The sequence below is a fragment of the Anabrus simplex genome, chromosome 1 (assembly GCF_040414725.1).
Source record: "Anabrus simplex isolate iqAnaSimp1 chromosome 1, ASM4041472v1, whole genome shotgun sequence".
NCBI lineage: Eukaryota > Metazoa > Arthropoda > Insecta > Orthoptera > Tettigoniidae > Anabrus > Anabrus simplex.
The window spans coordinates 221,859,967-221,886,208 of NC_090265.1; the positions used below are offsets into that span (position 1 = coordinate 221,859,967).

The 26,242-nt window shown below is 39.2% G+C and overlaps 1 protein-coding gene across 4 annotated transcripts in view; it reads left to right on the forward strand.

Annotated features, from left to right (window-relative positions):
* Window positions 1–26,242, forward strand: part of LOC136864202 (CDK5 regulatory subunit-associated protein 3) — a 113,996-nt gene that overhangs the window by 34,502 nt on the left and 53,252 nt on the right. For all 4 annotated transcript variants that reach the window (XM_067140887.2, XM_067140897.2, XM_067140906.2 and 1 more), the window contains exons 6-7: window positions 19,232–19,399; window positions 25,384–25,527. In XM_067140887.2, coding sequence (XP_066996988.1) covers window positions 19,232–19,399; window positions 25,384–25,527 — 312 coding nt within the window. The remainder of the gene's footprint in view (window positions 1–19,231; window positions 19,400–25,383; window positions 25,528–26,242) is intronic.

The following is a 26,242-nucleotide window of genomic DNA, read 5'->3' on the forward strand; positions in this document are numbered from 1 at the left end:
CTATGAAGAAAATGACAACATTATATTGCCGTAAATGTACGTAGGTCTTTGCATAGGAGAATGTTTTGAGTGTTAACATACCAAAGCTAGGTATTTGAAATAACAATGTGTAATTCTGTTGTTCAGTGACTGAGAACTACCAAGCTTTTCTGAGTGAGTTAGAAATTCAAGTGCGTGAGCAAGGATAACAGAAAGTACCAATATTTGTAGCCTGAGTTTCTTTCCAATATTAAGGTAAGCATTTTGAATTGATTGCATGTGATAGTCCACTTTTCTAGAATATGTATATGAAATTGTTTATTTATATTGCAAAAAGTAACAGAATGTGATTTTTTTCTGAGAGTTTAAATCACGCCGGCACAGGGTAGGGACGCTATCTTGACTTGTCCGGGCTCATAGTGTTAAGAACATTCTGTTATATTCTCATATGTCTATTTTTAAGGATACAAGTTTTTTGACAACTAACTGTGCTTGAATTGTAAATCATGCTAATATTATTTGCCCTACATGGGCTCCTTTGACTATTCGTCAATATCAAGAATTTGTCTCCAAAGATTTTTAATGGGAGATAACCTATTATACAGTGATATGATTTTGGATAGAGCATCACACTGCATCATATTATTTTAACTTTATATTTTTGTGTTTTTGGAATGGTGCTTATTTAAGTGGCTGAGGATGTCCCGGAGGAAGGGACAAAACATTTCCCAGTAGATTTGAATTGTATTTTAATAAGTAAATACATTGTTTATAGTATTGAAAAGGTGGAATTTTTCAAAATATTTAAAATATACTTAAGGCAAAGCTAGGAATTCAGCTGCCACCCCAGGCAAGCTGACTGTAAATCAGACATATACAACACCTGCTGGAACAATTCTCACAATCAAGTTGCTATCAGTTAAATTAGAATCATTTTCTGGTGATATTGAGACTTGGATGCATTTGTGGGAGCAGTTCGACTCATCCATCGATAAGGACCTTGCCCTCTTCACAGTTAACAAGCACGTCTTTCTCCATGGTTACATCGAGGGTGAACCGAAGCTGCTTGTTGATGGTATTGCCGTAACTGTGTCCACAAAGATACAAAGAAAATCCTGATGGCATAGTATGGCAACCAGAACTGGATAATACAGGCCCACACTGCCAGGCAAGCTTCTAGGTCCAGAGATGCTAAATGCAACTTTATTGAGTTCAGTAGGTGCTTCAAACACTAGGAGAAAATATCAGTGAGTACGGACGAGTTCTAGCTCCAAAAATACTCCGAGTTTTTCCTGCCGACTTGTGTAGACAGTGGATTACCCTCATGAAGAATTGGCTTTGAGAGAGGGACCTCTTCAATTTAATGGAGTTCTCAGCAGGAGAAGTGGGCAGAGCTCTCGTTACTCGGAAGATGTGAGGAAGTACTATGGATTCAGCCAATGTTGTCCCCACCACTGCCATGCTACTGGTCCACTCCATGTTAGGAAACTTCACACAAAAGACCAAAGGTTCTATAGATCCATTTTGTGCATTCTGTGAATAATCAGGGCATTGGGCTGAAGACAACCAGCATGTTAGAAGAGCGCATTAATGGATTAAAAAAACAGAAATCTGGCAATTGCTGCTTTCTGTCCCTCAATCGAGGACAGGGAAAAACCTGTAGCAGGAGGGGAAATTTGTCATGTTCTCGGTGCAAGAAGAGTCACCATACATTCATATGCAATACTTCGGGTCACATTGTTCCCCGTACTATAGAAACTGCTTTTGTTGGCAAAGTAGATGCAATGCCTCCAAGATTTATTCATCTTCAAATGGCTAGAGTCTGGATTGTGGGCCCCACAGGCATAAAGTAAGCCTACTCATTGCGTGTTGAACAGAGACAGTCAGTCCAGTTTCATTGGGAATTCCTTGATTAACAAACTGAAATTAGAAGTAATTGGAGACAGAGAATTAACAGTTAATGCATTTGAAACATCGTCTGACATGTCCATTTCTCGCAAATGTGTGCGCTTAAGAGTCAGGAAGATATGGAATGCTTTTGCAAGTTCCCACTCTTTCTCGCCCCATCCAATGGCTCCCCATGATGTAATTGTACTACAACAAACCCAATGGCAAAATGCTCGTTGGAGGGGTCCATTACTGAAAGATTGTTAAGGATGCCGCACCCATATGCCTTTCAACATTAGTGATGCTACTCCCGTTTGGTTGGGTACGTAGTGGAAATCTTTCAAGTGTATCTGTCAAATCCGCTACATTGACCTTCTTTGATGCTCACCACGATACTCCTCCTTGCTTTGATGCTCTTTGATGCTTCTGGGACGTGGAAACAATTGGAATTGTGAGCAAACAAGACCAAGCATCTAGAACTACTGACACAGCACTCCTGGAAGAATTCCATTGAAGATGAGAGAAAATTTGTCTGCTTGCCAAAATTGCAATAATGCAGAGAAAAGGTTTTGTTCACTGGAAAAGAGGTTAGAAGAGAATCTGTCTGGGATGTTTATGATGTTCAGATGTCAGATTACATAACCAAATGACATGTGTAGTTAGCTCCATCATGGACTTCAGAGGCAAACGATGTAAAGAAAGACAAGCACGGGAGCATTAACCGCTGCATTGTCTTTGATGCTTCTTCACATGACAAGAACAAAATGATACTCTGAAAATGGCACCAGACTTGCTTCCTGAAATACTAGCAAAGCTCATGCGATTTTGTGTATATCCTCACCATTATTGGAGGTATCACACAAGTATTTCTTCAGTTATTACTCCATTTTAAGAAAGGGATCTAACAAGGTTTTTCTGGTACCATGTCACTGACAATTCAGGAGGGCCATGAGAGAGAGAGAGAGATATTGTTTTAAATGTGACTCCCTTTTGGGCCGATATGAAGTTTATTCTTGATCTCAGCTACACTGGGGGAGCTAGCTGTTACGTATAAATCCCAATTTGTAGATGAGAGTACTTCATGGAAGATTTTGCTGCAGTTGGTATATATGATAATGGCATAATCACACTGTATTATGAATTCACATCCCTCATGAAGCAAATCAAACTTTCCATATCAGATTTGGTGACAAACTACAAGCAACTGGTCAAAATATGGAAGGCAGAAGATAAAGAAATTGTGTCAAAGCTCATATACTGGGAGCTCCTTGGAATACCTTACTTCAACTGACACATTATCTGTGGAATATCAAGAAATCACAACAAAAATGACTTAAGGCCCAGCACCTAAGAGATATCTGCTAAAATGCACTGCTAGCTTTTGTGACCATCTCGGTTTGATGACAGTAATATCAATCTTCCAAGACACTCGCTGTAGGGAAATACTGTAGGCTGGAATGAGCTATTGCCTCATGATCTCACCACACTTGGCTCTGAGACCTTTCCTACTTGTTCCACATAACTATCCCAAGGTGGGTAGGTGCTACTGAACGAGAGAATTCTTGAGCTCATAAATTATGAGAATTCTCAAGTTCATGTACAGTAGTCTCTCGCTCAACCGACCTTCGCTTATCCGACACTCCGTGTTGTCCGACACTGGTAGGCTTAATTTGAACTGTAGGTGGATGCAATTCTGGGACACGGGGTGTGCGTGCGACTGTGGGACAAGCACTAGCAGTCATGCGGTAGGATTTTGCAATGTAGTATTGGTTGGGTGCAGAAGTTATAGTTTTCATATCCTCTGTGAGTATGGCGAGTAAACGTAAGAAAGTGATTGTTTCTGTGGAAGACAAGTAGAGTGGGTTAAAGAGACTGGACAAAGGGGAAACTCTCCAAAAAATGGCTTCAGATTATGGTGTTGGACGTGTTACAGTGGGAGACGGGAAACATACGAGGGAATAAATTGAAAAGTGGTGCTCTACCAGAGCAACAAGTGATGCACTGAAAATTAGAAAAAAAATGAAAAATGTGAGTACGAAAAAGTAAGTGAAACACTATTTCTTTGGTTCACTAAAAACCAGGAAAAAGGCTTGTCAATATCTGGCCCCATTCTGCAAGAAATGGCGGTGTATATCCAGAAGGAGTTTAATAAAGGGACCCTGATTTTACTGCTATTGCTGGGTGGCTTGATCGGTGGGAAAAACGGTATGGCATTGGGCAGCTTAATATCTGTGGAGAAGAACTGTCAGCTAAATCCGATGCGGTTGTGAAATTTAAAAGACAATTTCAAGAAATAATTCTTGCTGAAGGATTAACTGGTGATCAGATTTTTAATTGGACTGTGTTATGCATCACTTGACCAAGCACCAATTCTCAATTTTCGAGATATCTACACCACCTGGTAGCCGAGGCTTCAAACTACATGGAAAAAAATATTCGTACTCTCGAACATCATTTATATCGAAAATAAATCGATTAGGACCATGCGCCAATCCACATATCGCCTGAAGATATTTCTGCATTAACTGACCAAAGAAACTCTCATGCAGTTGAATTTTGCATCACCTGACTAAACGACATTTGGCGGTCGCCTGGTCATGTTATGTGTATTGCTCCTTCCCGCCTTTTTATTCCTGTGACACCAGTGAAGTTTCTCCGTGATTGTCTACCGTCTTCATATCAACAAAATTATTTTGAGAGTGCTTAATAACACTATTCACTTCTGTTTTGGCATGGATCACTTTAGGTCTTCCTCAAGAGCCCATTGAATCGTCGAGTTAGCAAGGAAGGAAATCTACTTGCAAACATTATTACAGGTTAGTTGTTCAGTCTACATCACAGTACCACTAGCATACGGTACATGACAAATACATGTTACTTATGGATTGTTTTTCAAACAGTTTCACCATTCTATATCCTCTTCTCATTACGCAGGAAGATGAGCCGGATTTACATCCACAGACACCAGCTATTGTGACACCCGTTTACGAATCTCCAAAAGATGTCATTTTCTCCAGCAGTCTGACTGAGCTGAGTCCAATGAAATGCTGTCATGCTACCCAAAGTACTGTTCTGAGCTGTAATACAGCCACAACTAGCAATCTTCAGGATGATTATTCAGATTTAAAACTGAGATGCTCTAGTGATTTAAACTTTGTTGAGGGAAGAATGGATGCAACAACATTGTTGAAGGTAAGTACGATTTATTTAATGGAAAAGAAACACCATCATATCCTATAGCATTGCCAGGCAGATACTGTAGATTAGAGTCGGGTAAGGTTTTTCTAGGAAGAAATACATTCTTACTCCACAATATAGTGTTTCTGTTTTACAGGTAAATACACGGTCTGAAGATCAACAGCAGTCCGTTCCTGTATTACTGGACGAACATCACTTCTCTCATTCCCATACAGACGTTAGTTTCGATGATAGTAATGCTACTAATGAACATGTTGTTTTAGACTCCAACATCTCTAATTATGCGGCTAGCCAGACCCATTATTCAACTCCTCAGCCGATGAATGAAGCATCTCAGATATTGGAAGCTCAAAATAATGATTCTCTGGGAGAAGGGAGACCAAGAAAAGGTCGGAAAAGAAAATATCAATTTCAGAATCGAAGAATTAGGAAGATGAAATGTGTTGAAAATGAAACCTATATCACACAGCGGGGATATCTTAAAGAACCCAAAGAATTTAAAAACTTCTATAGTACTACATCACACGATGCACAAACAGCTCTTATTTGTGCCATGGTAACAACAAAAGATGTCAAACGGAAGAGAGTGAAGGACTCCAACAAAAGAACAGCCACAAGAACTTACACCATCCGCGGTGTCAAAGTATGCAAAAGTTTCTTCTTGCAAACATTTAGGATCTCCAGTGGAAAGGTTCATCTGGCAATTAAGAAGATACAGTCACCAAGGGGCGTTGTGGATCGTCGTGGATTGGCTGGTGGAAGAAATAAACTCCCTGAAAATAAACTGAGAGAAGTCATAGACCACATAAAGAAGTTTCCACGTTACAAATCTCACTATAGGAGAAGCGATACACAAGCAGAATTTCTTGCCCCTGAAATAACGGTCAATGTCATGTATGATATGTACAAGGACGAGGTTTCAAATCCTGTATCAAAAGCAAGTTATAAGAAGATATTCCTCACGAAGTTCAACATCAAAAGGAAACCACTGAAAAAGGACACATGCAATGTTTGTGACACATTGGAAGTTCAGATCCAAAACACAACTGGATGCGAAGCCGAGAATTTTAAATCAAAAACAGAAAATCATCTTGAACAAGCCAAAATTGCGCAGGATATGAGATCATCGGACATGTCGAAGGCAAAAAAAGATGGCGCCCTGGAAGTTCTTTGTTTTGACCTAGAGAAAACCTTGCCATTGCCTAGAATTCCTACAAATACAGTCTTTTATAAAAGGCAGTTATGGCTTTATAACTTAGGAATACGCAGCGGTAAGGATGAAAGAGGACACTGCTATGTTTGGTTAGAGGGTGAGGCAGGCCGAGGGTCACAGGAGGTATCCTCATGCCTGATGAAATATTTAATGGAAGAGCTACCAGCTGTTGAAGAAGTAATCTTGTGGTCAGATTCCTGTGGAGGACAGAACCGAAACATAAAAATGGTTTTGATGTTAAACGCTATCTTAGAACAGCATATCACAGTAAAAAAATTCACTCAACGTTTCCTTGTTCCAGGACACAGCTTTCTCCCCAATGACAGTGATTTCGGGGACATAGAATGTGCACTGAAACTTCAGCAAAGGTTGTATACAGCAGAGGACTACATCAATGTGATGAAATTTTGTAGGAAGAGGAATCCCTTAGTTGTTCACAGAATGAAGTCTGAGGATTTTAAAAGTACAGATTTACTTGAGAAACAAATCGTGAACCGGAAGACAAATAATTTGAGAGAGAAGATAAACTGGCTGAAAGTAAAAGAGATAGAGTTACATAAAGACAAACCATTTAGCATTTTCTTCAAGCAGGAATATAAAGGACAGCCAGTTGAAATAAACATTCAGAAGAAGAAAGCTGTTGGTCGTCCTTCACAAAATGGCGTGACCCACTATTTTAGCAATGTGTTAACACCTCTATGGCCGAATGGAAAACCCATTTCAGAAGCGAAGCTCAGCGACATATGCTCTTTGATGTCACTTATTCCAAAAGATGCCACTGATTTTTATCGTAAACTCTGCAGTCATCCGGGTATTGAAGACGATATTGATGGATTCGATTGCCAGGAACTTGATTTCATTGTTGAAGAGGAAACTTAGATGAAGCTGATGATACTTCCCATTCCTGTGTCAGATTGAACATTCTGAAGTTTATTTCAATTTCTGTTGTTAGTGATATCAAGTCACCTGCATAAGTGAAACCCATCTGTAAAATGTCAGTATGTGATAGTGAGGATAATATGTTTCTTTGTATGTATGCTAACGGTATTGTAGAATAATAAACAAAAGTTTTGTTCAACATTACTCATAAAACTATTTATATGTCTGTTTACCTAGATTATTACCCTTCCGTAGTAACAATCCCCAATGTAAAACATAAGTAAAAGCATAACATTAATATGCATCACATGACCAACCGACAAAATTGTCACTTGGTCAGTTGATGCGAAACAGAAAGAATGAATTACTTCCGAAATTTAAAATTGACTAAGCGACATTTTATGGAAAATCAGACACTTAATGACTTGCTATGCAGTTGGTGATTGGTCTGTAAATAGAACTGACCTTAGTCCTTCTTATGGTGAAATAAATCTGCCAATTCATTCACGACTCGAATTTATATGCTAACAAACGCGTTCACGTCAATATCTCGAAATGACAATTTGGCGCTTGGTCAAGTCATGCATAACACTGTCCAATTGTGATGAGACTGGGCTGAATTTCAAGATGCTGACATCAAAACTCTTGCAGCCCAAGCCAAGACGTCTGCACCTGGCTACAGGCGTAGTAAGAAAAGAGTACTGCATCTACTGTACAATTGAATGAATAAGACAATAAATAGAGTCCCGTAAAACATAGTACGTAATACAGTATAGTCTTCCTGTTTGTTTTAGTTCATTTTCAAAGTTATTCTATATTATCCGACATTTTTGGTGATCCGACGTACTCCAGGTCCCATTTAGGTCGGATAATCGAGACTCTACTGTATTTTGAGACGTGTCGGAAAGGGCATATGAGGCCGCCTTGCATGCCAGATCTACTCACAATGTGGCTACGTTTGTCCAACTGGTGTACAGCAAAAATATATTCACCCCAGCGATTAGAGTAACGCTTCTGTGGCTTGAGCTATTAGCTGATCTAATAGGTCTAACTTCTGAATTACTTTTGCAAGGTACTGTCATTTGATATCAGAAGGGCCATGGTTTTAGGATGGATTTGAAATGACCCCAGTCGACCAAAGACCTTCGTGTGCAAGTGGGTCACAGAGTTTCAGACCTTCACAACACCATCGGAATTGAGAAGCTGCGCGGGCAAGGTTAACCCTGCTGACCTTCTGACTAGAGGAGTCATGGCAAATAATTTGAACAAGCTGAATGTATGGTGCTTGGACCACTTTGTCTATCACAAGAGCCGTCTCACTATTTATGTAACACACCAACCTGGACGTTACTTGCTGAGGCTAGAAACTCCTCTCAGCAAGTCCTTTATGTGGATTCCCTGGTTCCTTTGATGCTTCAAAATTCAGCTCATACATGAAACTGCTACATGTTACGGCTTGGATTCTTCATCTGAAACACATCCTTCTTCATCGAGACCACCCCACTGGTGAACTTAACCTTTACCCCTCGGCTGTCAGGAGAGGCCTGACATTACGATATTTCTTTCCGGTGACGTGTCGGGCGAGGCCCGACATGACATTGTATCTCCTGCTCGCCTGCCATCTCTTAGCCGACAAAATACATGATATTATACTGTACTGCCAACTTTTGGTTCAGCTTGAAACTTTGTAAAATCCAGATACTATTTGCCAGTCAGTCAAAAATCTATTATTTAGATGGCAGTGTAGCCGTCAGCTGTGTCCAGTCCACTCACACATGCGAAGGCTCAAGTGATAGTAAACAGACATGATTGTCTTGTGCTCTCCTAGTCATATACAGTGTACTGTTCAGTGTTGTATATGTCAGGTAATTGTACAAAACCACCACATTTTCAAATCTCTACTCCTTCCTTGTACCCTAAAGAATATATCTAATAGCATTTGACGGTGCCTACTCGTGAACTGGTGATGGTCGGCTTGTGTACCGGAACCCAACATGTAGCTGATGCTGAAGGCTGGCACAATTATAAATCAACAGATCCTGATTTCAAGAAATCGCTGTTTACAGCGGTTTCAGGCTACAAACCACCGCAAGGTCTGAAACCAGAGACTGAATTAGAGTTCTTCAATTGTTTTTTTATCGAAAATTTGTTCAGTGAAATTACTAACGAAATCAGTCGGTATACAATAACGATAGTAATAATAAAAATAAAAATGTAAAATAATTTGTCTTAAATTGCACATATTGCTCTTATTTGCTCCAGTATAGCTTGCTGTAAACGTTTATAGCCTAAGTACATCCTTTTGTATACACATTGTTGTGGTCAACTACGATACATCTGTTTTGCAGCCATTCATTAGACATGCTCTCGTAACACACAAATGTGCTCTATGTAGTATCATTTTAAACAGCATATTACAGTCTCTCTTTTGACTCCAGTTGCTAGGCGGTAGACTGCCCCGTTTTACTGAGCTCGATAGCTGCAGTCGCTTAAGTGCGGCCAGTATCCAGTATTCGGGAGATAGTAGGTTCGAACCCCACTGTCGGCAGCTCTGAAAATGGTTTTCTGTGGTTTCCCATTTTCACACCAGGCAAGTGGTGGGGCTGTACCTTAATTAAGGCCACGGCCGCTTCCTTCCCACTCCTAGCCCTTTCCCGTCCCTTCGTCGCCGTAAGACCTATCCGTGTCAGTGCGACGTAAAACAATTAGCAAAAAAAAAAAAAAAAAAAAAAAAAAAAACCTGCCGTTTAAATGAACTGCGCAGTCTTAAAATTCAGTCGCTACCTGGACAGCGCAGTACAGTATGGCGTCTTGCCACGTGACGGTGTAGTTCTGTTGTACGCATTGTTTTTGTCAGTTATTTTGCTGAAATGGAGAATAATTTAGGTTCAAGTCCCATTTGGAAGATGTTGGATGAAACAATGAGTGACGAGAGTGATATGAGTGATAATGATGGTGACAGTTACCGCAAGGTGATGTGGATTTTGTTCCTGTTGATAATGAATTAGAAGGTAATAATGATAACTCAGATGAAAATGAGAATTCAGACAGTGATTATGATAATGGGCCTAGACTAGGTATATTATTCACCGGGCGAGTTGGCCGTGCGGTTAGAAGTGCGTAGCTGCGACTTGCATCCGGAAGATAGTGGGTTTGAACCCCACTGTCGGCAGCCCTGAAGATGGTTTTCCGTGGTTTCCCATTTTCACACCAGGCAAATGCTGGGGCTGTACCTTAATGAAGATCACGGCTGCTTCCTTCCCATTCCTAGGCCTTTCATATCCCATCGTTGCCATAAGACCTATCTTTGTCGGTGCAACATAAGGCAAATTGAAAATTAAAAAAAGGAATGTTTTACTGCAAAATCCATAGGTTAGGGTGTACACACCAGAGCTCCCCAAAACATTTTACTATCAGGAACCCTGGCATCAGGACCTGTCCCCCGAGAAATAGTGCCTCTGTGAGTTATTTAGATTTATTTTTGACTACAGCCTTTTGGTAAGTACTTACCAGAGAGACAAAGGCTTATGCTGACCACGAAATCTCAGCTAATCAGAACCAGAAACCCAATGCCAGGTCGAAAAGATGGGTACCTCTGACTGTGGCAGATGTGAGAAAATTTATTGGTTTGATAATAAACATCGTCATTATTATAAAAAGAATGTCAGGCGTTATTGGGATGTGAGGGGGTCACAGAAATTTCCACTTTTTAAATTCTGTGATGCCTGCAAACAAGTTTTTTCTCATTAGTTCCTATCTTCATCTGTCTTCAGCAAATCCTGTCGGTTGAGGTGCACCTGGTTACAATCCCTGGCTAAAAATTAGGTACATATTAGACCTCCTGAACTCAGCTTTTACAAGGCATTTTGTACTTTCTCAGAGCATGAAAAATTTAAGGTATGCCTTCATACAGTATCTTAAAAAAAAAAAAAAAAACCAAAACAAAAAAAACCTGCAAGCAGTATGGATTGAAAAAGTTTGAGTCTTCCAATATTAAAACTAGGTATGTACTGCATGTGGAACTATATAGTGGCAGGAATTATTTATCTGTACGGCCTGGTGATCCAAGTATGTTGTATATGGAATGTGTTGTCATGGAAGTAATGGAGAAGAGCAACTTACTGGACAAAGGCCATCATCTTTATACAGAGCAGTTTTATACCATAGTGCCTCTTGCGAAGAGTCTGCTAGCTCGGAACACATACTTGACTGGTACTATATATAAAAATTCCAAACATCTTCCAGTACAGATACAAACAGCAGTAATTCAGCCTAGAGAGAGTGTATATTTCAGGCAAGGGGAGCTTTTGCTGGTGAAATACAAGCAAAGAGCAGGGAGAAAACTGGTCTTCTTCCTAATAGCTGTGTGCCATGCAGAAGATGGATTGGTGTAAAGTAAGAGAGAGAGTTAGAGGCAGTGAAGCCTCTACTTATCAATAACTATAACCGGGATATGGGAGGTGTAGATGTCAGCGACAAGTGCGTATATCATACAACTTGCAACAGAAATACACACCAGTACTGGAAGAAAATCTTTTTCAATTTGATTGACCTGGCACTGTTCAATGCTAATGTTCTGTACAGCTTGAACACTGGCAAGCCAACAACAAGAAGAGATTTCATTGTTAGTATAGTTAAAAGTCTATCAACTTCAACTGACCAAATCCCTGCATAAAATTCCTGTACACAAGATGACAAACTTCCTGGAAAGCTGGAACTCTTTATGTATAGCCTGTGGATTTAAAAAAAAAAGGTAGGGGGGAGGACACATTATTGGTGCCCGGGTTGTAACTGTGCAGTTCACAGGGAGCGTTACCACAATTTACAGTACTTTTGGAGGCGTGAAAGGAGAGGAGGAAAAAGGAGAGAGCAGTCCAGTTCTGGTAGCTTCTCCGAGTGACCTTGCGCGGAGGCGTTGTAATGCTTGTGTATGTATGTATATGTATCTTTATTTGTGTATATATCATCTAAAGTGTTTATATTTTTTTGAAGTGCATAAAGTTGTGAAAACCTTGTGATTTGACTTTCTTGGATAACTCAAGTATGTTGGTGTCTGGTGTGGGTGCAAACATTTCAACAATAAAATTTTGGAGCACTTTTTTGGAAACTCAGGATGTTTGTAAAGATATAATAAAAGGTACAAAACAAAAATATTTTTATTTCAATAGCCTATGATATAAGGATTTAAAAAAAATTACACTGTTTGCTCTTCTTTTAAAAACTGTTGTAAGAATTTTTTTCACTGAAAGTATACATAATCCTGAAAAATTGTGTGACCATACCAGTCATATAAATAGACCATTTGAGGGTTAAGAGCAAGTGCTATCTCCAAAATCGTGAAAGATGAATACAGGTTATATAAGATAGACATTCTCATTTAAAAGATGAGTAGTAGAGACAAGACAGAGAACATTATTTCGAGGGGTAAGGGTTAAGGCAGTGGAAGTAACAGGAGCTCATGACTAGTGGATAAGAGTGGTACAGACTGAATGCTTCAACATAGAACTTAAGGTTCTCAAGCAAAATGTTCCACTACCAGATGGGTCAAAAATAAAATATTTCAATCCATTCCAGGACAACAGACTGCTACGCCTTGGCAGCATCTACAATTCTCGGAGCTGATTACCGAGCAACGCCAACCCAATTATTCGGGACGGAGACCATTACTTCACAAGGTTGTGGATACAAAACATCTGGGAGTTCGAATTGTCCTTTCGATCAGCCTTTTTAATATTGTGTGCTCATCAGTCCATCAAGTAAGTTCTATATCGCTGTCTTCCATGTAAAATGGCAAGAAATTCCTGCAGACAAGAGATAAAGGCTTCACTACCAGTGCAACGTGTGACGCCATAAAGACCATTCGTTGTTACAGAAATTGACTTTGCCAGGCCCCTATCGTCATCATCAGCTGTAACTCGATCGGAGTATATATAACTTCTTCCTGCATACATTGACCAGTTCAACTCAGTTTATGGATGTGTTTACGATGACTAAACAGACCAAAGCTGGCATAAAACATACGCCCACATAAATCACACTGAATGGATGGAGGAGGGCGGGGTTGTAATTGACAGAGTTTTCTTGCTTGTCGCTTGGCCTCTTGATGTTTGAGGCTTTCTTTTTCAAACAATTTGACAGTGGTGGATGTAGTGTTTCGCCACAGTGAGCGGTCCACAGCACATTCTTCCCATGTCTGTATATCTATACCAGTTGTCTTCATGATGTGTTTCAGCTGGTCCTTAAAACGCTTACGAAAGGCTCCATGAGGTCTACTGCCGGAGCAAAGTTCACCATAAAGAATTTGGCGGGGAAGCCTGGTATCACCCATGCGGTGAACATGGCCTAAGCATCTCAGTTGATGAGCGATGATTGTTGCCTCAGCGCTATTTAGCTGCGCTTTGTCGAGAACTGCCGTGTTGGTAACATAGGCCTCCCACGTAATATTCAAGATGAATCTCATTTTCTGTTGGTGGAAGCGCTCAAGTTTTTTGATATTACGGTAATAGAGTGTTCAAGTTTCACAGTCATACACCAGCGTGGAAATGACAACAGCTTTGTACACCATGAGTTTGGTATGCAGTTTTAGGTCGTTATTCATGAAGACTCTGTGCATTAACTGTCCGAATGCTGCATGAGCAGCCCCAATTCTTTCATCAACGTCTTGTTCACAGGTACACCGTTTAGACAAGATGCTTCCAAGATATGAAAAGTGATCAACCTGTTCCAGTGTTGTGTCCAAGATGGAAATACTGAACTCAGGAAGTGTTGCTTGTTGTTTAAAGGGGCCTAACATCGAAGGTCATCGGCCCTCAGGAAGTGTTAATCCTGGGAAAAAAAATGCAGAGAACAGCAGCAGCCTCTGTATTTAGTTTTCTATGATCTGGAAAAAGCCTTTGATTCAGTGGAAAGTATTGAGACATTTTGGATGTCCTGAACGTTATGTGGAATTGGTTCAAGCTCTTCATGATGGCATTTCTGGACAGGTTCTTCATGGTAACTCAGTATCAGATTCATTCCCAATCACTCATGGTTTGAAACAAGGCTGTGTGCTTGCTCCTACACTCTTGGCACTGTATATGGCCGCTATGCTGCATGAATCATCTGCAAACAACTTAGGCATGGAGATTAAATTTCATTTTGATGGAGGCCTTTTCAATCTGGCAAGACTTCGCTCATAAAGACAAAGGCCCCTATACATCAGAATAGATCCTGCAATGCAAAAGTGCTACATCACCCTTTTCACCTGTGCAAGAGTGCGGGCTCTATATTTAGACCTGTGTGGTGATAGGACAATGGATAGATTCCTGCAGGCATTAAAGAGTTTCGTTGGTAGACGTGGCATACTACACACTGTCTATAATGACAACTCTCAGAGATTGCATTCTATAAAGAGAGATTTGACAGACTTGTGCTCTCAGAGACGAAGACTGCCCAGTACCTATCCCAGCAAGATATAATGTGGAAGTTCAGTGCCTCATGTGGCTTGGTGGGGTGGATGGTGGGAGAAAATGGTCGGCTCCACCAAACATTGTCTACGGAAAGGACTTGTGCATTCCACCATCAGTGAGGAAGGACTATGGACTGTTTTGATAAGTAGAGAACTGCACTTAACTCCAGACCCCTGATGTAAGATGAAGATATTGGCGATGTACTAACTCAGGTGTATTTCCTGGTAGGCGATCGACTCACCATGATACCCACTGGACCAGAACCATCAAGGAGTGATCTCGTACTAAACTTCAATGTATGGCAACAATTAGCTGACAACTTTTGAAATTGCTGAAATAAGGAGTACTTGTTGTTGTTGTTATGGAGTTTTCACCAAGTTCGGCAGCCCTCAAAAAGGGGCACAAGACTTATAGTCGGTGACCTACTTCTCCTGCAAGGTGGCACACTCTCAAGACACTTGTGGAAGTGAGCATGTGTTTGAGGAATTATGTCGGACGAGCCATTAGGATAAGAATTATTATGCTTCATACCTTGGACAGAAATCATCTGACATGCCCTGTCCAGCTGGTCATTCCCCTCAAATAGATCAGGGTAGGTAGGATGTTTGGAAATGAGCTACTATGACATCTGTCATTTACTAGATGTAGTTATTATAACACTTAAACAATTTAGGAGTAAGAACCAGAGATATATGCCCCGTAAATTACGAGGGGTCTAAATAAAATAGCGGCAGTATTAATAGAATGCAATGTTCAATGAACTAACAAGTACAGATGATTTACATTCCTTCAGTGTAGTCACCCACAAAGTAGCCACTCCTTTTGCTAAATGTTGGGGAAGCTGTTTGCCCCCCAAAGAACTTGAACACTTTTTGTTCTTTGCACTTGTTACAGATTTCAGATGTTCGTCTCGTTTATTGTGCTGTTGTACAATTAACTTCCTTTCCATACTTCTAACACTGCACAGTTTATAAAATAAAACACACCCTTCTGTGAATAAACACGTCTTTTCCAATTTCATTCACTAGCTGATTTAAAAATACACTTTGTGTTGGTTTCACTTTTGGCATTTTACTTGCACAGAACTACTTGGAAGGATAATTCTGTATTAAAACGGAACGTTATATAAATATTGTTTCCAATCCCTTCTTGTGTACATTTGTGCTTGGCCTTGAGGTACCTGGGTTGTAGAAGTGGGTGCGAAGGCAGGTGCATTCCTAGTGCTTGAGACACATTAGGAAATACTTTGTCCTAATCATCATAGTTCTGTATTGTCTTCCTGCAATTATCTTGGAAACACAAGACTCACAGGTATGAATCCTTTCCTTATCCATTCTTAGTCCACGAACCTACTATGCTGGCGTAGCAGGAGGAGAGGTGATACTCCCACGTGGCGCTTCCCAGGTGGCGGATAGGGGTGGGGGGGTCCTAACTAGCTTGCCGGTGGACTTTAGGGAAATAAAATACCTCTCGCGGACCAAACACACAACCCCCTGTGGGTGGGGGACACAGACGAAGAATACACCCACGGTATCCCCTGCCTGTCGTAAGAGGCGACTAAAAGGGGCAACCAAGGGATGATTGTATTGGAACCAAAAAACTACTTGTAATTAGTACCACCACGTGGGGAACACCATGGGTCGCTTTTGCTTGTGTGTAGTACCACTATGTTCGGTGCAAAATAGGTTTGAGATTAGTAGCAACAGAGTGCGTTGCTGGCTTTTATAGTACCTGTGATTAGTACCACTATATGAGCGACACCATGGTTCTGGCTTGCGTATGATTAGTACCCATTATATGAGGAACACCCCGGGATAGTGCGGGTCCCTGTGGTTAGTACACGTATGTGATGAACACCATAGGTTTGTGTTGCCTGTAAATGGCGCCGCAATGTGCAAAACACCATAGGTCTGTATTACATGTGCAAATTTCATTACCTGTGAGTAGTACCATAATGTGTGGAATACCGTGAGTCTACGCTACTTTTGATTTGTACCGCAACATAACAAATACCATGGTTCTACTTTCCTACACCATAAGTACCATTATGAGGGGTCGATGACCTGGATTGTGGACCCCTTTAGACAACAAGCATCATCAATTCAGTATGATGCTATAGAAGCAGTCCTTTGGACAGTAATACTTTTTACGTCAGTTTCTGAGAATGTGAGGTATTGTGGATCGGATCCACTGATTGTTTTAAATTCATATCCATCCATTCATTCTTTGTCCTCATGTTTTGAATTCTAGTCATTGGAGGCTTTTGGACTTTTAATTTGTCGTTCCATTTCATCTCATTTCGTACCATTAGGGGCCGATGACCTAGATGTTAGGCCCTTTTAAACAACAAGCATCATCATCATCATCATCATCATCATCATCATCATCACCTTTCTTAGTCAGCAACTATATTGCTGGTCAGTTGATCATGAAAGATATTTAGCAAATTTAACCAGCCCTGAAGATGGTTTTCCATGGTTCCCCATTTCACACCAGGGAAATGCTGGGGCTGTACCTTAATTAAGGCCACAGTCACTTCCTTCCTATTCCTAGCCCTTTCCTATTCCATCATTGCCATCGGACCTATCTGTGTGGGTACGACTTAAAGCAAAATTGTGAAAATTAATTCCCCAATGACAGATTTAATTTACATCAGAGATGCTTTAGTGAAGATGCATTATCCAACTGAAGAAGTACTATGGTTACTGACCATTGCTGTTCAATTTATTTGTGAAGCTGCAAAGTTTGTGTCTTCCAGAGTGTGTGAATAGGTGACTGCCTGTGCTGAAAAAATCCTTTTTACTAATGTGCATCCCATCTTCTCACAGCAGTCATAATGAGCTGATTTGTAAAATAGTAATTCTTACTTTTATAGTATGGCAGCAAAATACCATCCCAGAAGACTGGAAGAAAAGTATAACTGTACCTATATTCAAGAAAGGCAGCAGACTGAAATGTACCAACTACCGTGGCATCACTTTACTCTCTCATGGACTAAAAATTCTTGAAAAAATTGTAGAGGATAGATTATGAGAAATTGTAAAACCACTTTTAGAAGAGGAACAATATGGCTTTAGGCCTGGAAGATCAACAACAGATCTTATATTTGCTGTCAGGATGCTAATGGAAAAACATTGGGAAAAAGAGAAGCCTTTATATCTACTGTTCCTTGACATCGAAAAGGCATATGACAGCATACCAAGGGAGCTTATTTGGGAGTGCCTGAGAAAGCTCAAAGTTCGAGACAGTCTAATTTCAAAAGTTAAGGTGCTTTACGAGAAAACCAGAAGCTGTGTACAAGTCGGTTCTGGACTCTCAGACTGGTTTAAGACAAAAAGGGGAGTACAACAAGGTAGTGCTTTGTCGCCCCTATTATTTATCATTGTAATGGATACAATATTAAAGGCACTAAAAGAAAAGGGGCAACAAGACTTAAAAGCATTTGCATTTGCAGATGATGTAGTAATTTGGGGTAACTCAGAGAAAGATGTGGAAGAGAGACTGCAGGGGTGGAGTCAGGAGTTTGAGAGATATGGATTAAATATCAACAAGGCTAAAATGGTGGTGTGGAAGGTACAGAAGGGTGACAACCAGCCAGAAATCATGCTAAATGGCACTAAGCTGGACAGTGGCACAGAATTTAAGTACTTGGGTAGTATATTGTCTAAGGATAACTTAGCTAAATATGAAGTAAACAGTCAAATCAACAAAGCAATACATGTTTACCTCCAAGTAAGACAGCTACTATGAGATAAACAAGTACCACTGAAAACCAAGATGACACTGTACAAATCATACTACACCCCTATCCTCACATACAGCCTGAAAACCGCTACATTAACAAGAAAGGACAACTCGAAACTCCAAGCAGCAGAAATGAAGTTCCTACGCACAATGATCCAGAAGATCAGGAGGGATAAAATAAAATTGCAGTGCTCTGAGCTGACTGGCGGGGTATTGTGAAACTAATGTGTATTGGGTTCTGGACAAAGTGGTGAGGTGTTATAAGCATAGCAGACAGCGATGACATGGAATACTAGTAAGACAAATTCTTCAATATTAGTTACAATTCTTCCTGTTCCCTTGCTTGTAGATTGATGTATATTCACCAGATGAGTTGACTGTATGATAAGGGACGTGTAACTGTAAATTTGCATTTGGGAGATGGTGGATTCAAACTCCACTGTACCGGGTGAGTTGGCTGTGCGGTTAGGGGTGTGTAGCTGTGAGCTGGCATCTGGGAGATAGTGGGTTCCAACTCCACTGTCGGAAGCCCTGAAAATTATTTTCTGTGGTTGCTATTTTCACACCAGACAAATACTGGGTCTGTACATTAATTAAGGCCATGTCCATGCACCTCTCAGTCCTAGCTGTTTCCCATCTCATCATCACAAAAACCTGTCTGTGTTAAACCGTTTCCAAAAATTATGTGTGTTGCTTTTTTAAATCACAAGTTATATATCCAAATCTCATCCTATTACTTTGTGACAGCATTTAATGTGCAATACCCTCACATATCAGGCTTAATTGCTTTATGATCCTGTATTCTATATTGAAAATGTTCCGGATGCATATCCGGAAAGTGTTTGGAATATACAGTATAATTATGTTCACCCTTTATTTTTAGATTGATTTTGGTGATGATAATACTGCAGAGATTGACTTTGGCAACCTGGGTGATGCCAATGCAAATGAGATTGATTTTGGTGACGTTACTTTGGATGAATCTGGTGACATTGACTGGGGTAATATCAACAATGCTGAATTGGCAGAACTTCCGGATGCCAATTTGGAGGTATAGTATTTGTTTCTCATTATGTTTCTGATTTAGTAAATTCCCATACTGGCTCTGGTATATAATAATTAACTCATTTTGGAGTGGAGTGTGCCTCTTTACAATTAGATAATTCCTATTACAGTAGGTATAACTCCTATTATCCCTTGAAGGTGAAATTGTCCTGCTGTTACAGGATTATTTTTTATTTTTTAATGTTTTGTCCAAGAAAACAAAACTTACTATAAAATATGTTGCTAACGAAAATAGCTCTGCTTTACAATCTTCATAATGCATAATTTCAAGTGCCAGATTGAGTGATTCAGACGCTACAGTACTGGCCTTCTGAGCTCAAGTTGGCAGGTTCAATTTTATTTAAATCTTTTTACAGCCATGTTGACGAGAGTTATGGCATCTTCTTTATTTTTTTGCAATTATGACTGTGTAATCTGCAAAACTGAGTACACTTTCACAAAGTAAATGTTTACTAAGTCTTCCTGTTCAATACAGTATATTTCATCTATTAAGGTGACGCTTCTAAATTACACTACCCAGCATGATTTTTGCAGCAAAGCATCTGATACGTGATTTTAACTAAATTAGGTCTCCTTATTTCAGAAGTGTCATTGGTTCTATTGTATCACATCTAGTTTTCGTATTATTTGTCATTTACTGTCTGAAAATGTGTCATTGTGGCACAGTGCTGCTTTATGATGACAGAGAATCGGCTGTTGTTAGAGTGGCCAATTATACTCTGATTCTGAGTGTTCTTATTTATCATCATCATCATCATCATCATTTCCCTTTATCCAGCTGTAGCCGGGTAGGGGCAAATATGGTTCCTCTCCACTTTCTTCGGTCTTTCCACCACTCCTCCTCCAACACTGTGTCCCAGTCCAGGTTTCTTTCTATAATGCTGCGTTGGATGGTATCCTTCCATCTCAATCGTGGTCGTCCACGGCCTCTCCTTCCTTGGATTTGCATTTCCATCACCTTTTTTGGCATTCTTTCGTCGCTCATTCGCTTTATGTGCCCAAACCATCTTAGTCGGCTCTTCTCTATTCTATCATTCATTTTTTCCACTCCAATTTCTTCCCGGATTTTCTCATTCCTTATTTTGTCTCGTCTACTCTTCTGTATCATACTCCTCAAGAATTTCATTTCGGCTGCCTGTTGTTCTTATTTATATCCTTTAATATTTCTTTTTTTAAAAAAATACTTATAGCTGCCTAGTTTCATACTCAATTCCAACTTCTTTTTTTAGCACAATTCATTTCACTTCTCTATTTTTGAATAAACATCATTCTATTACTTTGTATCACTGTGTATTGCACTCCTTTACATCAAGTATTTTGTTTTTCCCTTTAACTTCTGTCTTTACTATTTTTATAGCTTGATACTTACAATGATGTTTCAAGCGGGCAGTGTACTATATTATGTGACACAGTGGCAAAAAGGGGCAATCATGTTTGACCGTACCCATGGCCATACGGTGCGTGAAGTTGCTGGATTTGTTGGTGTTTTGCAGTAGACTGTTCAATGTGTCTACAAGCAGTGGTGTACTACATGTGGCCACGAAACACGTCAGTATTGTGGTCGGAAAAAGATCCTGACTGAGGGGACCGGAGATGCATTTCATGACTTGTGAATCACAATCGCTTCCAAAGCCAACAGGAATTGCTGCAGTCAGCGAATGAGGGTCCATCCCAACCTGTTAGCGAGAGAACATAGCAACGGGAACTGCATGGAATGAACCTTTAGAGTCGGTCACCTCGCTAGAGGCCATTGCTCACACAGGTGCATAAAGCTGCGCGTCTTCACTGGGCTAGAAATCATCGAACGTGACTGTAACTGACTGGTGGAATGTAATGTGGTCTGTTGAATCACGTTTTTGCCTGTATTCCAATGATGTACGTCGTCAAGTGCACCGAAGGTCTAATGAAGCATTTTGTCCTGGATGTGTGCAAGCTCAGGTTCAAGACGGAGGTGGGTCTGTGATGTTTCGGGGGGGTGTTTTTCGTATGATGGATTGGGCTCGCTCACTGAGGTGACCACTAACATGAACCAGCATGTTTATTTAAACATTCTGGATGATCAGGTTTTGCCTTTTAGTCATCATTTGCATGATGAGGATGCTATAGATGCTCCAATTTTTCTAGATGACAACAGTAAAGTTCTTTAGGCTGGATGCATATGTGACTGGTTTTAAGAACACTCCCCCATCCTATTACATCTCAATTGGCCTGCAAAATCACCTGACTTGAACCCCATTGACAATCTGTGGGACATGTTACAACAGCGGGTAAAATGCCAATACCAGCATCCCTGCAATTTGGTGGAATTGCATGATCAAATCCTCAGCGAGTGGCTGAACCTGGATGCAACGTATCTGCACAACCTTGTGGTCTCACTTTGTAACCGAATCAAGGCGATTATCAAGTTTAGAGGCGGAGTTGCATGGTATTAAATGATGCTTGTAATTATTTCTCCAGGCGTGCCTAATTTTTTTGTCCAGTGAGCTTATGATTTTATTCATAATTTCAGTCATTATGGCATCCCATTCTGTGCCGTTCCTGTTATACCGTCTTTCTTCCCAAGTAATGTAAGATTTTAAATACTTTATCTTATATAATGTATTTCACCTTTTTAAAATTTCAACGACCACACAAATCACATTAATTAATTCATTCTGTAATTGATCCATATTTACATATTTAATTTAATTGTTGAAATTTTACTTCAGTCAACATAAATACTTCTGTTTTGACTGTCATTCATACTTGATCGCAGTGAATCCAACCTCTTAGAATTACATTCCATATGAATGAATCAGACGTCATTCTTTCTTCATATGAAATATCACTATGCGTTCTAGGACTCTTCAGCAGAGCAAATTGTAGTAGGTCGAAAATTTTAAGGGTCATTTTTGTCTCCGCCTTTGTGTACAAGAATATTTCTTGCTTTCTTTAGGCAGCATGGGGCAACACCTACACTCGATATTCTTGCATAAATTGCTGCTAAAATACTCAGATTTACTATTTTTTAATGATCTGATAAGAAATTGACTAGGGCTGAGGAAGTAACGAATTTTATTGCATTAATAGCACGAAGTACTGTACATTGTCAAATGTTCTTGTCGGATCATAACTCTCGTTTAAATAAGAGTTAGGGAAGATAAATATTCTTTTATAACATATGTATAAAATTAGAAAATCCATCACTAAGGTATTAAAAAATTACACTTTTACTAACTTACAAGACGGCTTATTTCCTTCAATGATCGACCTGACCTTATCGCTGATTGTACTATTCACACTGGATTTTTTCATAAGTGTATTCCTTCTTTCTTTTCTGTCAAATACTTCTTGATGACCGAATGAGATTTGATGACTTTTTATAATTTTTTCCTAACATAGTTTCCTTTCTTCTCTTTTTGCCTCATAATACTTAGTTGCCAGATATTTTGGACCAGGGAGATATTGTATTCACTGGGCTAGGAAATTAGAACTGCTTGATTAAAATTTTCATATTCAGGAAAGATAGAAAAATTAGACCACCATTTGTACAACTCTTCGTCATGGGGATTCTTGACTTGGTCAGAATTTGTGATCTTTAGGTGATGGTGGTTGAACAGTTTTCCAGATTTTTTTCTGTAAAGAATTATGGAGTAATTTTTATGCTAGTATCTCTCTGAATTCACTTGGAAGTGCCCCCTGTATATGTATACTAATTGATTTATGTTGCTTTCTACAATATGGACATGTACTGTACTGTCTTGTGATTTATCTATTTTTGCATGAAGGAGCCCTGCTTCAGTTGTGATAGTTGTTTTAGCCATATTAGTGACTTTACTATAATTTAATAGGCATGATTTCTTAATGTCTTGGAAACCTTGTACACTATTACATTTTACTTAATCTTGTGTTAATGCATGAGTTCGGGCTTGGTGAGTTGTTCTCCAGAATTAGTATTTATTGGAATGCGGTGCTTAAAATATGACGATCACTCAGCTGATTAAAAAAATGTTTACCTAGTTATCAATAATTCCTGGACTTAACTGTGGTGAATCAATGTTTTCCTTTATAATTTCTTTGAACATTATATTCTTGGTGAATATCTTTTTAATTCCACTAAGCAGAATGTCTTGTTTTGATTCATTAATGATTTAATTTTTGGCATTACTTTGCATGCAGATTCTAGATAAGGCATGTCTCATATTGTTTTCTAGTTGAACATAGGTCTATTTCTTTTGTAGATTCCAGCACACTTTCTTCCAGTTTTCTGACCAGGTTTTGAGTTTAACGGATATCTGTCACTGGAATAGTTTCTAATAACCGTGTTTTCTCGTCTTCAAAATTTCATAGCTTTGGTATACTTTGTTCTCTTCTTTGTTATTTTGTAATGGTTTCCTTCACAGCATGTAGATATAAGAGTCCTTATCACAGGGATTGGTTGCAGTGTATGTTTCAAAAAACTATTTCGCAGGTGAATTTTCATTTCAGAAAATTACTTCACAGAATGCAGGAAATCGCTGACATTTCTTCTGCATGGGACTGGAATCATATTAAAATTTGCACAGAAAATGATTTGTGGTCATTTCCTTTAGAAAATAGAAATTAAGAGGCTATCATCTTTAAGCAAAACCAAACATACTTTCCAAATGATTGCCCCCAGGTGAAGTTTGTATGTCACATTCTTGTTTTTTATTTTCAGGGCCAACTAATTCGGAATATTTATTTAAATAGGGGACTGGAAATTCCTTAATCCCTTCACCATCACATGTTCATTTTGATTCTGTTCTTGACGTGATTATTTAAATCTCAAAATCATAATAATAACCAGCAATCACAACAAGCTGTGAGTAAATGAACAAGTGCATGTCGTATCCTTGGCTTTATACCCTTGATGTGAAGCCTTGTGAGTGCTGGTGCTCCACGGTGTGATGTATGTTGATTACTAGAATATAATGATTACTAAAATGTAATGATTACAATTTTATTTCATGGAGTAAATTACAAGAAAAGTGGCAATTACAAGTAAAAATTACTGAAACAGTAATAGTTACAAGTAATTTGCATACTTTTACTCAGTTACTTTCCAACTCTGGCTCTGGTCATAACTATTTAAATACCAAAGCTGGTTGTGCAATGAGATTGGCTGTGCTGAAGCTAGACAAAAGTATTGTTCATGCAGAAATTCCGCCCATCTGCGTACTCTTGGGAAGACTAGATCCATAGACGTCAAAGACCATCTCCCATCTACAATTTTACTCTTAATGGCTTATAAGGAAATGTTATAATATCTGTTCGGGTTGTATACATTTGGCATTTTTTCTGCATGGGGCTGGAATGATATGAAGTGCAAGTTTTGTTTATAAGATACGGTACACTAACATGTTCAAATCTTAGTTACCGTACTTTTACAAATAGCAATTTCGACTGTCAAAGACAGGCTTTCATACTAGTATTGTATATTTATATTACCGGTATTATAATTATTTCGTTGTGAATAAGCCAATTTAGGACTATGCTAATTACTTACAGGCATTTATTTGCCTTCCTTTATGCTCATATTTTTAGAATTATTTTGTTGAGGGTTTCTTTTCTCTCTTTGGTCCAAGTTGTTCAGCTTGTTTGCTTCAGTTCATCCTCTTGATCAATTTGCCATTTGTAAATTTTAGATCTAAAGATCTCCCTGTTTTGGATATCTCCCTATATGTTTGCCGGCAATTTAAGGTTATTTTCAATTTTGCTGATCTGTTTTGGCGTTACTCCCATTTTCATAGAATTTGTCTATTGGTTACTTGAGTCTGTCGGGCTTTATTCTTGTGATATGTCCATAAAATTTTAATCTGTGTTTTCTAATGTCACTTTGAATGTCTGTGTATTGTTTGATTTTCTGTTTGTTTCTGAGTCTATGTTGTATCTCACTTGTAATATATTTTCTGTTATTATTAAAGACAAGATGGAAAAATGTTTATTGCTTAGTTTTTTTCTCTGTTTTAGATTGATTTCAACATCTCATTAGAAGAGTCGGGTATTGTAGTCGAGTCGACAGGAGTTGATGGAGGTGTGGCCAAGGGAACTGAGGCTCTTACTCTTTTGGACAATCCGAAGACAAGGAACACGTTCATAGATGACTTGATGGAGGTAAAATCATCTTCAAACAAAAGGCATATCACAAAAAGAAATCAAACTGAATAAGGAATAAAAAATGAGAGCACAGGAGAGACACTTGGACAAGAAGTTGGTTGGTAATAGAAGAGTGGTGTCTCTGCAGAGGACAAGGAAAAAGAATGTTTTAAGCAAGAAAACGTACTATTGAGTACACAAATAAAAACTATACAACATTGATATGGGAACACTTGATTTGTTCTTTTTCCGACATGAGTGCATTTTACGTCATGTATGTGTGAGTACTGTGAAAGCTGTATCTTCTGTTTTTAAAGATGAGAGGAGAGTATTACAAAGTGTGAAAAACATGAGAGAACAAATCTGAAACCTTTTTCACTGGGGCTTGTAACATAAGTGTATTGAAAGGCGTGAAACACACCAGACAATAAATATGAAAATATTTCCACCGAGGCCCATAAAAGTATCGGTATCTTATTACAGATAAATTATTCTTCTTCTTCTAGTCCCCCATACATTGGCGATCACCCCGGAGAAAGCACCCCCTTTCTGTAGCTAACTTGAAAAGTTGTTCGGTGTTGTTGCTGCAAGTCCAGTCTTTGATGTCTTTGAGCCATAACAATGGTGGTCTACCAGCTCCTTGCTTGCCTTCTATCTTTCTTTGTAATATGAAGCTGATATTTTCTACCTTGTAGAACATGGCCTAAATAAGATGTTTTCCTGGCTTTGATTA